The sequence below is a fragment of the Astyanax mexicanus genome, chromosome 22 (genome assembly GCF_023375975.1).
Source record: "Astyanax mexicanus isolate ESR-SI-001 chromosome 22, AstMex3_surface, whole genome shotgun sequence".
NCBI lineage: Eukaryota > Metazoa > Chordata > Actinopteri > Characiformes > Acestrorhamphidae > Astyanax > Astyanax mexicanus.
Genome location: NC_064429.1, coordinates 2793280 through 2812074, shown reverse-complemented (window position 1 = coordinate 2812074; position 18795 = coordinate 2793280). Strand labels below are relative to the sequence as shown.

The following is an 18795-nucleotide window of genomic DNA, read 5'->3' as shown; positions in this document are numbered from 1 at the left end:
TACCTCCCTCTACCTCCCTCTAACTCTCTCTACCTCCCTCTAACTCCCTCTAACTCTCTCTACCTCCCTCTACCTCTCTCTAACTCTCTCTACCTCCCTCTAACTCTCTCTACCTCCCTCTAACTCTCTCTAACTCTCTCTACCTCTCTCTACCTCTCTCTACCTCCCTCTAACTCTCTCTACCTCCCTCTAACTCCCTCTAACTCTCTCTAACTCCCTCTAACTCCCTCTAACTCTCTCTACCTCCCTCTACCTCTCTCTAACTCTCTCTACCTCCCTCTACCTCCCTCTAACTCTCTCTACCTCCCTCTAACTCTCTCTACCTCCCTCTAACTCTCTCTACCTCCCTCTAACTCTCTCTACCTCCCTCTACCTCTCTCTAACTCTCTCTACCTCCCTCTAACTCTCTCTGCCTCCCTCTAACTCCCTCTACCTCTCTCTACCTCCCTCTAACTCTCTCTACCTCCCTCTATCTCTCTCTAACTCTCTCTACCTCCCTCTAACTCTCTCTACCTCCCTCTACCTCCCTCTAACTCTCTCTACCTCCCTCTACCTCCCTCTAACTCTCTCTACCTCCCTCTAACTCTCTCTACCTCCCTCTAACTCCCTGTAACTCTCTCTACCTCCCTCTAACTCTCTCTACCTCCCTGTAACTCCCTCTAACTCTCTCTACCTCCCTCTAACTCTCTCTACCTCCCTCTACCTCCCTCTAACTCTCTCTACCTCCCTCTAACTCTCTCTACCTCCCTCTAACTCCCTGTAACTCTCTCTACCTCCCTCTAACTCTCTCTACCTCCCTCTAACTCTCTCTACCTCCCTCTAACTCTCTCTACCTCCCTCTAACTCCCTGTAACTCTCACTACCTCCCTCTAACTCTCTCTACCTCCCTCTAACTCTCTCTACCTCCCTCTAACTCTCTCTACCTCCCTCTAACTCTCTCTACCTCCCTCTAACTCTCTCTACCTCCCTCTAACTCTCTCTACCTCCCTCTAACTCCCTGTAACTCTCTCTACCTCCCTCTAACTCTCTCTACCTCCCTCTAACTCTCTCTACCTGAGCAGAGCTGGAACTCAGGGCAGACTCTGCTCGTTCTCTGGTAGAACCGGTTTCTCACAGACTCATATCTAGAACATTCTGTGAGGAAATGCAGCTCTGTCTCCACCACTGCGAGATCACAGTGAGAGCACAGCCTGGCCTCTCTGGGAGCCCAGCTCTGTCTGTGACGCCCAGTTTCTACAGCCAGACTGTGCTCACTGAGTCTGTACCTGGTGAGGATCTTCCTCAGTGACCTCTCTCTGAGAACTGTGAGGTATGGGGCCAGTGTGTAATCACGATTGAGGGCTGTGTAGCATTGCAGTTTGGATTGTTGTTGTGTAGTGTGGGTCCAGTGTGTGAGGTAGTGTTGTTGGGTTGTGATTTGGTTGGGTCTGATGGTCTGAGTGAGTGTGTGGTGAGGATATCTGTTATCAGTAATGTTGTTGGGTTTTAGGTCACTGAGGTTGAGGACCAGCTGGCTGAGGGGACTCCGCTCAATGTTGAGCTCCTGTTCGGACAGTGCTTGGTAGTGCAGTGACTGGGGGTCACTGGATTTTATGTGCTTCCAGAATTTTAGAGCTCGTTTCTGTATGGTGATGAGGAGGGGGTGCTGACCTAGCTCAGCCCTGCAGCCGTTATTGGGGGTCTTTCTCTGCACGTGCAGGATGCTCTTACAAAATTCTGTGTGCAGAATTTCAACCGGATGTTTGTTCCAACTGGTGAAGTCGTTTTGTGTCAGGGGTCCCCACACCTCACCGCCATACAGGGCTATTGGTTCTATAACAGATTTAAAAAGTTTGATCCAGATTGTAATGGGTATTTCAAAGTTTATTGATTTTCTGATTTCAAACAGAGCTCTCCTCGCCTTCTCTCTGAGTTCCTTCACAGCCAAGCCAAAACTTCCTGTGGAGCTGATGGTTATCCCCAGATAGGTGTATGATTTAGTGTGTTGGATGTTGGTGTTGTTAATTGTAAAAGTGTGATTCCGTTGGTTTTTAGATCTTCTCTGAAAGGTCATTATTTTCGTTTTTTGATGATTGACTTCTAGAGCCCAATTTTGACTGAAATTCTCCAGAACTTTTAAGCTTTCTTGCAGACCCTCTCTGGTGGGTGACAGCAAGACGAGGTCATCTGCATATAGAAGGCACTTGATTTTGGCATTCCCCAAAGTGAGGCTGGGTATTGAGTCACACTGCTCCAATGTTTCAGCCAGTTCATTAATGTAAATATTAAAGAGTGTGGGGCTGAGGCTGCAGCCCTGTCGTACTCCTCTTGACTGTGGAAAAAACTCTGTCCTTTGTGTTCCAATTTTCACTGCACAATTACTGTGAGAATACATTGATTTAATAAAGTCATACACTTTCCCTCCCACACCACTTTCTATAAGTTTAAAGAATAACCCTGTGTGCCAAATGGAATCAAACGCTTTTTGAAAATCTACAAAACATGCGAAGATTGTGTCTTTGTTCTGGTTTACATATTTATCGATGAGCGTGTGGAGGGTGAAAATGTGGTCAGAAGTTCGGTGGTTCGGTAAGAAGCCGATCTGAGTTCTGCTAAGGATGTTATGGTCAGTGAGGTAGTCTGTGAGTCGAGTATTGAGAATGCTACAGAAGACCTTACCCAGGTTGCTGTTCACACAGATTCCTCTGTAGTTATTTGGATCATATTTATCACCAGATTTGAATATGGGGGTGATGAGACCTTGGTTCCAGACAGAAGGGAAATGTCCTGTATTTAGAATAAGATTGAAGAGTTTAAGAATGGCCAATTTAAATTTAGGATCTGTGTTTATAAGCATTTCGTTTAAGATGCCGTCTGTACCGCAGGCTTTTCTGGGCTGGAGGTCTCGGAGTTTTTCCCTTTAAATCTGATTGTGTGATGGGGAAATCTAGTGGGTTTTGATAGTCCTTGATTACTGTGTGGAGTGTTTCTAGTTTGTTTGATACTTTCTGTTGCTCTGTATTTAATGATGGACGACTGTACAATGATTTAAAATGGTTTCTCCAAATGTCTCCGTCATTAATTGTTATATCATCTTGTTTGTTTTTATTTAGGGATTTCCAGTTGTGCCAGAATGAATTGGAATTGATTGAATTCTCTAGGTTGTGTATTTGTTGTTGTGTGTGTTTGTACTTTTTAGCTTTGAGTGTATGTTTGTATTCTCTCAGTATCTCACAGTATTTAATGCGTAATTCCTGATTATGTGGTTCCTTGTGTTTTTGATTGGATAATTTTCGTACTTCATTTCTCTTGATCTTGCAGTCATGATCAAACCATTGATTTGATTGGACTATTCTGGATTTGTGTTTCTTGATGGACAGATTTGATATTTGAGCTGCATGATCAAAGATTCTATTTAGGTTTTCCACAGCCACTTCAACACCATCTTTACTCTGGGGAAAGGTGTTTGACAGAAAGGAGTGGAGGCATGTCTGGATTGCCTCGCTGTTTGTGGCCTGCAGATATTTATCTGTACTGTCCTGATCCCACCTGACAGGAAGTCTGAGTTTGATCAGTTTGTTTGGGGGTTTCCTGTGGTCATGTGTAATGGTTCTGTTCAGATATAGGGTAATTTGGCTGTGATCTGAAAGGGGTGTTAGTGGCTTGACTGTAAAGGCTCTCAGGAAGGCCGGGTCCAGATCGGTTATAGCGTAATCTACAGTACTGCTGCCCAGAGTCGAGCTGTGGGTGAACTGACCGAAGGAGTCCCCTCGCAGCCGTCCGTTTATGATGCACAGACCCAGGCTTCTACAGAGCTGCAGCAGGTTCCTGCCGTGAGCTTTTACAGATGTGTCACAGTTTTCTCTGGGGGAAGAGGCTGGGAAGTTTATATTAGTCCCTGTTATAAAGTGATCACCGTGAGGGCTGATAAAGTCTGGCTGATATCCTGTTCTAGCATTTAGGTCTCCACAGATGATGATGTGTCCTTGGGATTGGAAGTGGCTGATCTTTTTCTCCAAATCTGGAACGGTTTCAACACTAAAGTATGGTGATTCTGCTGGGGGGATATAGATGTCACAAAGAAGTATATTTTGGGGGGTTGAGGTTAACTGCTTATTAATTTTTATCCAGAGATGATTTTCTCCTTGTTTGACCTTTTGAATCGAATTGATTAGTTAAGATTTATACCAAATAAGCATCCCTCCTGAGTCTCTTCCCTGAGTTATACCTTTTAATTTAGTAGAGGGAACCACTAACTCCCTGTAACCTGGGGGACAACCAGTGGGCTCATCTCCTCTACACCATGTCTCCTGCAAAATGAATATATCCACATCTCTTATTTCCCTCAAAAAAATCTGGATTTTTGCTCTTTACACCAAAAACAGATGAGTTTAAACCCTGCACATTCCATGAAGAGATACTAAAAGATGCCATTCCGTGTGAAAAAAAAAAATGTTGGTTCTGGGTTTCAAAATAAGAGAACAAATTGGAAATAAATAAGTATATAGGTAAATTATGAAACTGAGTACATAAATATTATAAATATATATATATATACACTGCTTCTGTGAAATTAAACTGTCCACTTAGGAAGCAACACTGATTGACAATCAATTTCACCTGCTGTTGTGCAAATGGAATAGACAACAGGTGGAAATTATTGGCAATTAGCAAGACACACTCAATAAAGGAGTGGTTCTGCAGGTGGGGACCACAGACCACGTCTCAGAACCTATGCTGTCTGGCTGATGTTTTGGTCAGTTTTGAATGTTGGTGGTTCTTTCACACTCGTGGTAGCATGAGACGGACTCTACAACCCACACAAGTGGCTCAGGTAGTGCAGCTCATCCAGGATGGCACATCAATGCGAGCTGTGGCAAGAAGGTTTGCTGTGTCTGTCAGCGTAGTGTCTAGAGGCTGGAGGCGCTACCAGGAGACAGGCCAGTACACCAGGAGACGTGGAGGAGGCCGTAGGAGGGCAACAACCGAGCAGCAGGACCGCTACCTCCGCCTTTGTGCAAGAAGGAACAGGAGGAGCACTGCCAGAGCCCTGCAAAATGACCTCCAGCAGGCCACAAATGTGCATGTGTCTGCACAAACGGTTAGAAACCGACTCCATGAGGATGGTATGAGGGCCCGACGTCCACAGATGCGGGTTGTGCTCACAGCCCAACACCGTGCAGGACGCTTGGCATTTGCCAGAGAACACCAGGATTGGCAAATTCGCCACTGGCGCCTTGTGCTCTTCACAGATGAAAGCAGGTTCACACTGAGCACATGACAGACGTGACAGAGTCTGGAGACGCCGTGGAGAGCGGTCTGCTGCCTGCAACATCCTTCAGCATGACCGGTTTGGCAGTGGGTCAGTAATGGTGTGGGGTGGCATTTCTTTGGAGGGCCGCACAGCCCTCCATGTGCTCACCAGAGGTAGCCTGACTGCCATTAGGTGAAGGCATTGAAGCTATGGACTGGCCCGCCCGTTCCCCAGACCTGAATCCGATTGAGCACATCTGGGACATCATGTCTCGCTCCATCCACCAACGTCACGTTGCACCACAGACTGTCCAGGAGTTGGCGGATGCTTTAGTCCAGGTCTGGGAGGAGATCCCTCAGGAGACCATCCGCCACCTCATCAGGAGCATGCCCAGGCGTTGTAGGGAGGTCATACAGGCACGTGTAGGCCACACACAATACTGAGCCTCATTTTGACTTGTTTTAAGGACATTACATTAAAGTTGGATCAGCCTGTAGTGTGTTTCTTCACTTTAATTTTGTGTGTGGCTCCAAATCCAGGCCTCCATTGGTTAATAAATTTGATTTCCATTGAGGATTTTTGTGTGATTTTGTTGTCAGCACATTCAACTTTGTACAGAACAAAGTATTCAATGAGAATATTTCATTCATTCAGATCTAGGATGTGTTATTTGAGTGTTCCCTTTATTTTTTTGAGCAGTGTATATACATACACATACACACACACATAAGTATGCAAAAACATGTACTCACTAATACATTTTTTTTCTTTCTTTTTTTTTACATTTGTGTATCTAAGTTACCATACAGAGATTAAATTTAATAGTCTGTGAAATAATGTCCTTTACCTTATTGGTAATGTGCCTCTTACCACGGACAGTGTCCCATCAGATGGGTGCAGATGTGTTTGAGCAGTGTTTGGGTTTGTTGCTCTGCTGACTGCCTGGGCGTAGGTCAGAGATCCTGGACTGATCTGGATGGGCTGAGGTGCTATTGCTGGGTTCTTGTTCAGTGGTGCATTCTGTGTACCTGTAGTAGGTAAGGGTGCTGACTGGGGAACAGGGTATTCATGGTGACTCCTCATCCTGTCTGGTAGCAGTGGATAATGAGGGCCATGTTGCTGAGGTCTCAGATGGAAAGGTGGTCCTTCTGCAGGTCGTGTTGATGGTCTTGAAAGCCGTGTGGACTGTTGTCCTCTTCCAGTGTTGCGTTGGGGGGTGGTGATGTTCAGGGCCAGTGTGACGTCCTTTAATGTCTTGGCAAACACAGGAATTACCTCTTTAAATAAATGGACTTGGTCAAAGAGGCAGGTTGTATCTAGTGTCGGGTGGTGGGCGAGGTGTGTGTTTGGTCGTAGCTCTCACACTCTGGAGATGATGGCGTTAATGTTCTGGATTGTATGTGGGTGGAAGTCCTTGCGAGGCAGCAGGGTGGAGACAATGATTTTTGTGTTAGGGAAGGTGTTGTAGGACTTCTCTATAACTGCTCTCAGGGATAACGCCACTCTCTCTTGCTGAGCCCTCAGGTCATTTGTTCCTGTATGGATTATGATGTGCTTTGGGGAGCCCAGTTTTGCCTCTGTCAGTAGCTCCAGTGCTCTTTTTGTATTGGAACACCAAATTTTAGCCACTGTGTGTTTAGGGAAAAGCTTTTTCTCATCAATAAACTTCCCATTGGAATCCATCAAAAGTACAATGTCCAGATGTTGTGTAGTTCTTCTTTCACTGATGTTTGTGTCCTGACCACTTGGCTCCAGGTGTGTCTGCTGGTTAAGAGGAGGCTGCTGTGAGTCGGTGGGGGTTAAAGGTGGAGGATGATGGAGGTTGTTGGAGGTTGAGGGAGGAGGTGGCTGTGGGCTTGTGGAGGTGGAAGCTTGAGGTTGGGCATACAGGTTCTCCTGGGTGGAGATCTCTGCTGCTGTAGTAATCTGTTGCTGATGTAGGGAAAGGAGCAGTTCTTCCAGACCCTGCACTATGGTATCTCTTTGTCTCAGCTCCTCTCTTAGAGCAGCCATCTCCTTCTTGTGTTTGTCCCTGTCCTCCTCTCTGTTCTTTTGTAGTCCTTTCACCTGTTCTTTAAGTTCAGCCAGCTCTGCTCTGTATGTCTCTCTGTCCTTTTCCAGCTCTTTGTCTTGCTGTTGTTTGAGAACCATCTCCCGAAGGTGTACCAGCTCCACTTCTAGTCGTGTAAAGTGCTCCTTTATGAGTGTAATGGAGGTGTGGAGTGAAGGGTGTTGGTCTTGCTCAGAATCTCTCTGTTCCTGATCTGAGGGTTCTGCTGTGTTGTCCTGTTTGTGAGTGTTCAGTGCTGTGGCGCTGTGTGTGGGAGCAGAGTCTTCTTCCTGCAGAGCGTCACAGGGTCTTTCTGTCTCTGCAGTCTCCTTAAGGCCATTAAAATTCTTCTGAAACTCACTGAGGTTCCCCTGAATCATTAGTGTTCCGTTCTTATAAATGTTGACAGTGGTCATCACAGTCTCTGTGTCATTGAGAGTAGAAGATGAGGTTGCTGACCTGACCGGTCCTGTACAGATCTGCAAACAGAGTTTCCGGCTTCTCTTTCAGGAGTTTCTGTTTGAACTGCTTTTGGGCGGTGTCATTCTTTATCTCAGAAGGGTATGTGATTGTACAGAACTGCAGAGTGAGGCCACACTCTCTTCAGGACAGCAGGGGAGGAGCAGCGCTTCTTCTGATTGGCTCATTCCGAATGCTCGTATGAGTGTCTCTCACAGAATGTTTATTTTCAAAAGTCAACTGACAATTTAGCTTTAGCCTTTAGCTTATCTTAAGCTTTGTTACTAAAAATCACTTAAAAACAGGTAAATTTAAGTGAATAAACTCTTAATTTTTCCCTCCACTGTGTGAACAAAACATGTCACTCACAGATGTGCTGCTGTTGATTGTAAATGCTGCTGTAGGAGATGAGTTTTCCTCTGTTTCTTCTGACTTCAGTTCTGCTGTTAGCTGTTCTGCCTGGATGTGTCCTCTCTTATAGTTATATGAAGAAATCCTTTAAATTGTTGCAGATTCTGTTGTTTTTAGTCTTGTTTTTTATAGATACGTACTTACTGATCCCTTATGTAGAGTTTCTTCATATTATTTTATGATTTCTCTTATTTAAAACCAGAAAACAACAAGAAAATCTGGGAGCTCACACTAACATGACTGTCATAGAACTCTCTCTCTCTTTCTCTCCTCTAACTCTCTCTACCTCCCTATAACTCTCTCTACCTCCCTCTAACTCTCTCTAACTCTCTCTACCTCTCTCTACCTCCCTCTAACTCTCTCTACCTCCCTCTAACTCTCTCTACCTCCCTCTACCTTCCTCTAACTCTCTCTACCTCCCTCTAACTCTCTCTACCTCCCTCTAACTCTCTCTACCTCCCTCTAACTCTCTCTACCTTCCTCTAACTCTCTCTACCTCCCTCTAACTCTCTCTACCTCCCTCTACAGTGAGTCCAAGAAGTATTTGATCCCTTGCTGATTTTCTTTGTTTGCCCACTAATAAAGACACTATCCTTCTGCACTTTTAATGGTAGATATATTCTAACATGGAGAGACTTTTATTTTAATATTTTAATTAATTTGTATTTCAATGAGGAAAATAAGTATTTGATCCCTCTTGCCAAACACACTCAATACTTAGTGGCAAAGCCTTTGTTTGCAAGCACAGCGGTGAGATGTTTGTTGTAGTTAACCACAAGTTTAGCACACACACCAGGGGGAATTTTGGCCCACTCTTCTTTGCAGATCCTCTCCAAATCATGAAGGTTGGTGGGCTGTCGCTTGGCAACTCTGACCTTCAGCTCCCTCCATAGATTTTCGATCGGATTGAGGTCTGCCGACTGGCTGGGCCACTCCATGACCTTAATGTGATTTTTCTTGAGCCAATCCTTTGTTGCCTTTGCTGTATGTTTAGGGTCGTTATCATGTTGGAAGACCCAACCACGGCCCATTTTCAGATCCCTGGCAGAGGGGAGGAGGTTGTCCCTCAGGATTGTGCGGTACATTGTGCGGCTCCATCCATCTTCCCAGTGATGCGGTGAAGTAGCCCTCTACCCTTGGCAGAGAAACACCCCCAAAACATTATGCTTCCACCTCCATGCTTGACGGTGGGCACAGTGTTCTTGGGGTCATAGGCAGCATTTTTCTTCCTCCACACATGGCGGGTGGAGTTGAGGCCAAAAAGTTAAATTTTGGTCTCGTCTGACCACAAAACCTTCTCCCAATAACTTGGTTCATCTTTCAAATGATCATTGGCATACTTGAGGCGCGCCTCCACATGTGCTCTCTTCAGCAGGGGTACCTTTCGGGCACTGCAGGATGTGAATCCATTGTTGCGCAAAGTGTTGCCAATTGTTTCCTTGCAAACTGTGGTCCCAGCTGCCTTCAGGTCATTTGCTAACTCCTGCCGAGTGGTTGCAGGACGATTTCTGACCGTTCTCAGCATCATTGCCACCCCACGAGGCGAAATCTTCTTTGGAGCACCGGGCTGAGGTCTGTTGATTGTCATGTTATACTCTTTAAACTTTCTGATAATTGCACCAATAGTTGTTACTTTCACATCCAACACCTTACTAATCTTTTTGTAGCCCATTCCAGCTTTGTGAAGGTCAACAATTCTGACTCTGAGGTCCTGTGACAGCTCTTTGGTTTTACCCATGTTGGAGACTTGAAATCTGTGTGATCTGTCTGATTCTGTGGACAGGTGTTTTTCACACAAGTGATTAGTGAGAACAGGTGGCTTCAGGTCAGGTAACAAGTTGATTGGGAGTGTCTAACTGGTCTGTAAAAGCCAGAACTGCTAATGAATACTAAGGGATCAAATACTTATTTCACTCCATGAAATACAAATCAATTAATATATATTCCTTAGATTTATTTTCTGGATTTTCTTTTTAATATTCTATCTCTCCATGTAAGAATACATCTATCATTAAAAGTATAGAATGATCATGTCTTTATTAGTGGGCCAACGAAGAAAATCAGCAAGGGATCAAATACTTCTTGGACTCACTGTACCTCCCTCTAACTCTCTCTACCTCCCTCTACCTCCCTCTAACTCTCTCTACCTCCCTCTACCTCCCTCTAACTCTCTCTACCTCTACCTCCCTCTAACTCTCTCTACCTCTACCTCCCTCTAACTCTCTCTACCTACCTCTAACTCTCTCTACCTACCTCTAACTCTCTCTACCTTCCTCTAACTCTCTCTACCTCCCTCTAACTCTCTCTACCTCCCTCTAACTCTCTCTACCTCTACCTCCCTCTACCTCTCTCTACCTCTACCTACCTCTAACTCTCTCTACCTCCCTCTAACTCTCTCTACCTCTACCTACCTCTAACTCTCTCTACCTCCCTCTAACTCTCTCTATCTCCCTCTAACTCTCTCTACCTCCCTCTGACTCTACCTCCCTCTAACTCTCTCTACCTCTACCTCTCTCTACCTCTACCTCCCTCTAACTCTCTCTACCTCTACCTACCTCTAACTCTCTCTACCTACCTCTAACTCTCTCTACCTCCCTCTAACTCTCTCTACCTTCCTCTAACTCTCTCTACCTTCCTCTAACTCTCTCTACCTCCCTCTAACTCTCTCTACCTCCATCTAACTCTCTCTACCTCTACCTCCATCTAACTCTCTCTACCTCTACCTCCCTCTAACTCTCTCTACCTACCTCTAACTCTCTCTACCTACCTCTAACTCTCTCTACCTACCTCTAACTCTCTCTACCTACCTCTAACTCTCTCTACCTCCCTCTAACTCTCTCTACCTCTACCTCCCTCTAACTCTCTCTACCTCTACCTCCCTCTACCTCTCTCTACCTCTACCTACCTCTAACTCTCTCTACCTCCCTCTAACTCTCTCTACCTCTACCTACCTCTAACTCTCTCTACCTCCCTCTGACTCTACCTCCCTCTAACTCTCTCTACCTCCCTCTGACTCTACCTCCCTCTAACTCTCTCTAACTCTCTCTACCTCTCTACCTCCCTCTAACTCTCTCTATCTTCCTCTGACTCTACCTCCCTCTAACTCTCTCTAACTCTCTCTACCTCCCTCTGACTCTCTCTACCTCCCTCTGACTCTCTCTACCTCCCTCTAACTCTCTCTACCTCTACCTCCCTCTAACTCTCTCTACCTCCCTCTAACTCTCTCTACCTTCCTCTAACTCCCTCTACCTCCCTCCATATCTCTCTCACTCTACCTCCCTCTAACTCTCTCTACCTCCCTCTACCTCCCTCTAAGTCTCTCTACCTTCCTCTAACTCTCTCTACCTCCCTCTAACTCTCTCTGCCTCCCTCTAACTCTCTCTACCTCCCTCTGACTCTCTCTACCTCCCTCTGACTCTACCTCCCTCTAACTCTCTCTACCTCCCTCTGACTCTCTCTACCTCCCTCTGACTCTACCTCCCTCTAACTCTCTCTACCTTCCTCTGACTCTCTCTACCTCTACCTCCCTCTAACTCTCTCTACCTCTACCTACCTCTAACTCTCTCTACCTCCCTCTACCTCTACCTACCTCTAACTCTCTCTACCTCCCTCTAACTCTCTCTACCTTCCTCTAACTCTCTCTACCTTCCTCTAACTCTCTACCTCCCTCTAACTCTCTCTACCTCCCTCTAACTCTCTCTACCTCCCTCTGACTCTCTCTACCTCCCTCTGACTCTCTACCTCCCTCTGACTCTCTCTACCTCCCTCTGACTCTCTACCTCCCTCTAACTCTCTCTACCTCCCTCTGACTCTCTCTACATCCCTCTGACTCTCTCTACATCCCTCTGACTCTCTCTACCTCCCTCTAACTCTCTCTACCTCCCTCTAACTCTACCTCCCTCTAACTCTCTACCTCCCTCTATCTCTCTACCTTCCTCTAACTCTCTCTACCTCCCTCTAACTCTTTCTACATCCCTCTAACTCTCTCTACCTCCCTCTATCTTCCTCTAACTCTCTATCTTCCTCTGACTCTACCTCCCTCTAACTCTCTCTACCTCCCTCTGACTCTCTCTACCTCCCTCTAACTCTCTCTACCTTCCTCTAACTCCCTCTACCTCCCTCCATTACTCTCTCACTCTACCTCCCTCTAACTCTCTCTACCTCCCTCTACCTCCCTCTAACTCTCTCTACCTTCCTCTAACTCTCTCTACCTTCCTCTAACTCTCTCTACCTCCCTCTAACTCTCTCTGACTCTCTCTGCCTCCCTCTAACTCTCTCTACCTCCCTCTGACTCTCTCTACCTCCCTCTGACTCTACCTCCCTCTAACTCTCTCTACCTTCCTCTGACTCTCTCTACCTCTACCTACCTCTAACTCTCTCTACCTCCCTCTACCTCTACCTACCTCTAACTCTCTCTACCTCCCTCTGACTCTCTCTACATCCCTCTGACTCTCTCTACATCCCTCTGACTCTCTCTACCTCCCTCTAACTCTCTCTACCTCCCTCTAACTCTACCTCCCTCTAACTCTAACTCTCTACCTCCCTCTAACTCTCTACCTTCCTCTAACTCTCTCTACCTCCCTCTAACTCTTTCTACATCCCTCTAACTCTCTCTACCTCCCTCTATCTTCCTCTAACTCTCTATCTTCCTCTGACTCTACCTCCCTCTAACTCTCTCTACCTCCCTCTGACTCTCTCTACCTCCCTCTAACTCTCTCTACCTCCCTCTAACTCTCTCTATCTTCCTCTAACACCCTCTACCTCCCTCCATATCTCTCTCACTCTACCTCCCTCTAACTCTCTCTACCTCCCTCTAACTCTCTCTACCTTCCTCTAACTCTCTCTACCTTCCTCTAACTCTCTCTACCTCCCTCTAACTCTCTCTACCTCCCTCTGACTCTCTCTGCCTCCCTCTAACTCTCTCTACCTCCCTCTGACTCTCTCTACCTCCCTCTGACTCTACCTCCCTCTAACTCTCTCTACCTTCCTCTGACTCTCTCTACCTCTACCTCCCTCTAACTCTCTCTACCTCCCTCTGACTCTCTCTACCTCCCTCTGACTCTCTACCTCCCTCTGACTCTCTACCTCCCTCTGACTCTCTCTACCTCCCTCTGACTCTCTACCTCCCTCTAACTCTCTCTACATCCCTCTGACTCTCTCTACATCCCTCTGACTCTCTCTACCTCCCTCGAACTCTCTCTACCTCCCTCTGACTCTACCTCCCTCTAACTCTAACTCTCTACCTCCCTCTAACTCTCTACCTTCCTCTAACTCTCTCTACCTCCCTCTAACTCTTTCTACATCCCTCTAACTCTCTCTACCTCCCTCTATCTTCCTCTAACTCTCTCTACCTCCCTCTGACTCTACCTCCCTCTAACTCTCTCTAACTCTCTCTAACTCTCTCTACCTCCCTCTAACTCTCTCTACATCCCTCTAACTCTCTCTACCTCTCTCTACCTTCCTCTAACTCTCTCTACCTCCCTCTGACTCTACCTCCCTCTGACTCTCTCTACCTCCTTCTGACTCTCTCTACCTCCTTCTGACTCTCTCTACCTCCCTCTGACTCTACCTCCCTCTAACTCTCTCTACCTCCCTCTAACTCTCTCTACCTTCCTCTAACTCTCTCTACCTCCCTCTAACTCTCTCTACATCCCTCTGACATTCTCTACCTCCCTCTGACTCTACCTCCCTCTAACTCTCTCTACCTCCCTCTAACTCTCTCTACCTTCCTCTAACTCTCTCTACCTTCCTCTAACTCTCTCTACCTCCCTCTAACTCTCTCTACATCCCTCTGACTCTCTCTACCTCCCTCTGACTCTCTCTACCTCCCTCTACCTCCCTCTGACTCTCTCTACCTCCCTCTGACTCTCTCTACATCCCTCTGACTCTCTCTACCTCCCTCTAACTCTCTCTACCTCCCTCTAACTCTCTCTACCTTCCTCTGACTCTCTCTACCTCCCTCTAACTATCTCTACCTTCCTCTAACTCTCTCTACATCCCTCTGACTCTCTCTACCTCCCTCTGACTCTCTCTACCTCCCTCTGACTCTCTCTACCTCCCTCTGACTCTCTCTACCTTCCTCTAACTCTCTCTACCTCCCTCTAACTATCTCTACCTTCCTCTAACTCTCTCTACCTCCCTCTAACTCTCTCCAACTCTCTCTAACTCTCTCTACCTCCCTCTGACTCTCTCTACCTCCCTCTGACTCTACCTCCCTCTAACTCTCTCTACCTCCCTCTACCTTCCTCTAACTCTCTCTACCTCCCTCTGACTCTACCTCCCTCTAACTCTCTCTACCTCCCTCTGACTCTCTCTACCTCCCTCTGACTCTCTCTACCTCCCTCTGACTCTCTCTACCTCCCTCTGACTCTCTCTACCTTCCTCTGACTCTCTCTACCTCCCTCTGACTCTCTCTACCTTCCTCTGACTCTCTCTACCTCCCTCTAACTCTCTCTACCTCCCTCTGATTCTCTCTACCTCCCTCTGGCTCTACCTCCCTCTAACTCTCTCTACCTCCCTCTAACTCTCTCTACCTCCCTCTAACTCTCTCTACCTCCCTCTACCTTCCTCTAACTCTCTCTACCTCCCTCTGACTCTACCTCCCTCTAACTCTCTCTACCTCCCTCTGACTCTCTCTACCTCCCTCTAACTCTCTCTATCTTCCTCTGACTCTACCTCCCTCTAACTCTCTCTAACTCTCTCTACCTCCCTCTGACTCTCTCTACCTCCCTCTGACTCTCTCTATCTTCCTCTAACTCTCTACCTCCCTCTGACTCTCTCTACCTCCCTCTGACTCTCTCTACCTCCCTCTAACTCTCTCTACCTCCCTCTGACTCTCTCTACCTCCCTCTAACTCTCTCTACCTCCCTCTAACTCTCTCTACCTCCCTCTGACTCTCTCTACCTCCCTCTGACTCTCTCTACCTCCCTCTGACTCTCTCTACCTCCCTCTGACTCTACCTCCCTCTAACTCTCTCTACCTCCCTCTGACTCTCTCTACCTCCCTCTGACTCTACCTCCCTCTAACTCTCTCTACCTCCCTCTGACTCTCTCTACCTCCCTCTAACTCTCTCTACCTCCCTCTGACTCTCTCTACCTCCCTCTGACTCTCTCTACCTCCCTCTGACTCTCTCTACCTCCCTCTGACTCTCTCTACCTCCCTCTGACTCTCTCTACCTCCCTCTGACTCTCTCTACCTCCCTCTAACTCTCTCTACCTCCCTCTGACTCTCTCTACCTCCCTCTAACTCTCTCTACCTCCCTCTGACTCTCTCTACCTCCCTCTGACTCTACCTCCCTCTAACTCTCTCTACCTCCCTCTGACTCTCTCTACCTCCCTCTGACTCTACCTCCCTCTAACTCTCTCTACCTCTCTCTAACTTTCTCTGTCTCCAGTGTTCCAGCAATTTGTGTAAAGTGAGATAACATGTCATGCAGAGTCTAATCAAGTATGATATAAAATGTGAGTGTGGACGTTTGCACATTAGCCTTTTTGTTTATATCTAAATTACCTGTGTAAAAGTTTACTCTTGTCAAAATTGAGCATAATTTTTTTAAAGCAAGGAAAAAATGTTCACACATTAATTCTTTTTTTCTTCTGCCTCTCTTTCTTCTTAGTGGTTTTAAGGACACTGCGCCAGTTGAGCACCACCACCTCAATACTGACTGACCCTACACTGCTTCCGGAAGAATCAAGGCAGGCCGTCATCAATCCCAGACGCTCCTCAAAGTCCTAGGCTGTGATCCCTGTAAAACAAGCATAGAGCTAGGAACACCTCTCTCTCTCTCTCAGGCAGAGCAGAATTGAGGGATGTAATCAGGAGAATGAGAAGACGAGGCGCAAACCTTCGGCGTGCCTTAATTAGGGTCCCGACTGAACGTGGTTTTCTATAGTCAGGGTTTTAATGCTGATTAAAGGTCAGGGAAGTGTGCTTCTTTCGCATCTTCAGTGCTTTTGCTGCAATATTATAAAACCATGTTTTTGGTTTTACCAGTGTTATAAGAACTGCCGTGGACTTTTAGGCACTTGGGTTTTTCATGCCTTTTGTTTAAAAGGGACGCTGTACTGAAAACGAGATGCTGTGGGCAGAGCTCAAAAGGAATAGCTAAAAGCCTTAATATAGTTCATGTTCTTGGACATCAGAACACCTAATTTTCAAAGGACAAACCAAAGTCTCATCCCTGAAAGGACATGATTGTGTTTGCACTATAGTTTTTTTAACCTAAAGCTCTGTTTGATCTCCTGTTTGATCAGCAACCTCTCCAGCCTGTTTTGGACATGCAGTTCATTTAGTCTTCCACTTTGTAATACTGATGCCTCTCCTCAGCATAATCTTTTATATGTCTTATGTGTTGTAGTTAAAGACATTTTAAAGTAATTATCATATATCAGTACTTACATTAAATTACAGCCTTATCAAAAGCAATTCTCGCAGTATCCCTGCTGAAAGAATGTAAATCTCATTTAAAGATTCTCATTTTAGCTTGCTTGTCCACCTTGGATGTAAACACACATTCTAGATCAGTGTATTTGGATTAAACAGGTTCCAGACCCCAAGAATGTGGAACAATATTTTAAAAATCTGATATTTGCTCCTCAGGTTTCCCTCCCTCTAGTCAGCTGAACTAGTGTATGAGTGAGAATGCTGCATTCTTGCAAATGAGCATATTAAAGAAAGTATTTTAGTCTGTAATTTCTGACGTATATTACTTGCATTTGCATGTACATCAAAAAAAAAAGATTAAAAAAGGGAAAAGGGGAAGTAAGTTTTTTTTGTATTTATTTTATATTGAAATATGTTACACAGTGTGAGTGAGAGTGTATAGTCAAATTATACTGAAATACAGAGCTATGAATAAGTTTTGAGCACCCCTGATAATTTTCTTTTTCTTTTTTCTTTTTTTTTTAATTATTGTTTTGATCAGCAATTTCAGTTAAATATATCATATAGCAGATGAACACAGTGAAATTTCAGAAGTGAAATAAAGTTTATAGGATTTACAGAAAGTGTTCAATAATTCTTTGAACTAAATTAGACAGATTCATAAATTTGGCCCTTGTCGTTTAGCACTAATTATTCGAACACAAAATTTGTTTGGTAAGCTCATTGACCCTTGTCCTACATACACAGGTGAATCCAATTGCAGGTATTTCTCCTTTTTTTTTTTTTTTTACATTTTCTCTGAAGAGCGGCAACATGGGAGCCTCAAAACACAAAACTCTCAAATGACCTGAAAACAAAGATTATTCAACATCATGGTTTAGAGAAAGAATATAACAAGCTCAAATCTCAGAGATTTCAGCTGCAGTTTCCACTGTGAGGAACAGAGTGAGGAAATGGAAGAACCACAGACACAGTTCTAGTTAAGGCCTGAAGTGACAGAACAAGAAAAATCTCAGATAATCAGAGGAGAAGAATTGAGAGAACAGTCATAGTGAACCCACAGACCTCCAGAGCTCCAAACACCTACATCATCATCTTACTGCAGATGGAGTCACTGTGCATCAGTCAGCTATTCAGCTCACTTTACACAAGGAGAGTCTGTATGGAAGAAAAATGCAGAAGAAACATTTTCTGAGCCACAAACAGAGTCGCTTCAGGTATCCTGAAGCTAAAACACATTTAGACAAGCCAGCTTCATTTTGGAATAAGGTTCTGTGGGCTGATGAATCTAAAATTGAGTTATTTGGAGGGCGGTTATGGAATGATAGTTATGGAGTTATGGTTATTGGAATGATCATCTCAGATCATCTCCGTCCCCAGACCTGAATATTATTGAATCTGTGATTTAAAGTGAGCTGTTCATGATCAGAAACCATCAAACCTGACTGAACTGGAGATGATTTATAAAGAAGAATGATTCAAAATACCTTCAACCAGAAGCCAGACTCTCATTGGAAGCTACAGGAAGAGTTTAGAGGCTGTTATTTCTGTAAAAGGAGGAGCTACTAAATATTGATTGAATTTTTCTGTGGCGTGCCCAAATGTATGCACCTGCCTAATTTTGTTCCAAAACATGTCATCTGCTGGTGTTGGTCCACTATGTTATAACGAGTATAAAGTTTTCACTGGTTCTTCTCAGTCATACAGGGGTCTTTACAGCTGCAAACAGTTTGATCATTGTTTCATCAGGTGGCTATAAGGGCCATTCAAATAAATGGGTGCCATTTGCTTGCAGTACCTCTTACAAATTAAGCTAATTATTTTTTTATTTTTTTATTTTTTTCACCTCTGAATCTAATAAAACATGTACTGCTCAAACTTATTTTTTTCCAAGGTTTCTAAGCCAAAGATGTTTTACAAAACTCGTGACATTTAAAAACATGTTTAAAAGCAAATCCACCAATTTCTTTGCTTTTCTCTCAAAGAAAGTCTTTATGGTAAAGAAATGCATGTTATTTGACTCATGTTCAAATCATTTATATTTATAACAAAAAATCACTCCTGTTACTGACACTCATTCCTTTTGCTTTTAATGTTTTGATAAACAGGACTGAAAGTAACAGGAATATGTTTTTAGCATAGAATTACCAAAAACTTTCAATTTTCCCAAAAATTGTATTTTAAAAATTAACAAATAAGATCTAAGAAGTAACTCAATAAATAAAATTCAGGTAACAGGACAGAGTGTTGAGATTGACCT

General features: G+C 45.0%; 1 protein-coding gene across 12 annotated transcripts in view; it reads left to right on the top strand.

Moving 5' to 3' along the window:
* The window catches only part of LOC103024189 (MLX interacting protein), a 57314-nt gene extending 38898 nt beyond the window's left edge, over positions 1 to 18416 (top strand). For 10 of the 12 annotated variants that reach the window (XM_049470745.1, XM_049470742.1, XM_049470739.1 and 7 more), the window contains exon 17: positions 15769 to 18416. In XM_049470745.1, coding sequence (XP_049326702.1) covers positions 15769 to 15887 — 119 coding nt within the window. In that variant the 3' untranslated portion in view covers positions 15888 to 18416. The remainder of the gene's footprint in view (positions 1 to 15768) is intronic. The other 2 variants (XM_049470748.1, XM_049470747.1) reach the window with 1 other exon arrangement.
* Positions 18417 to 18795: the final 379 nt, after the last annotated feature.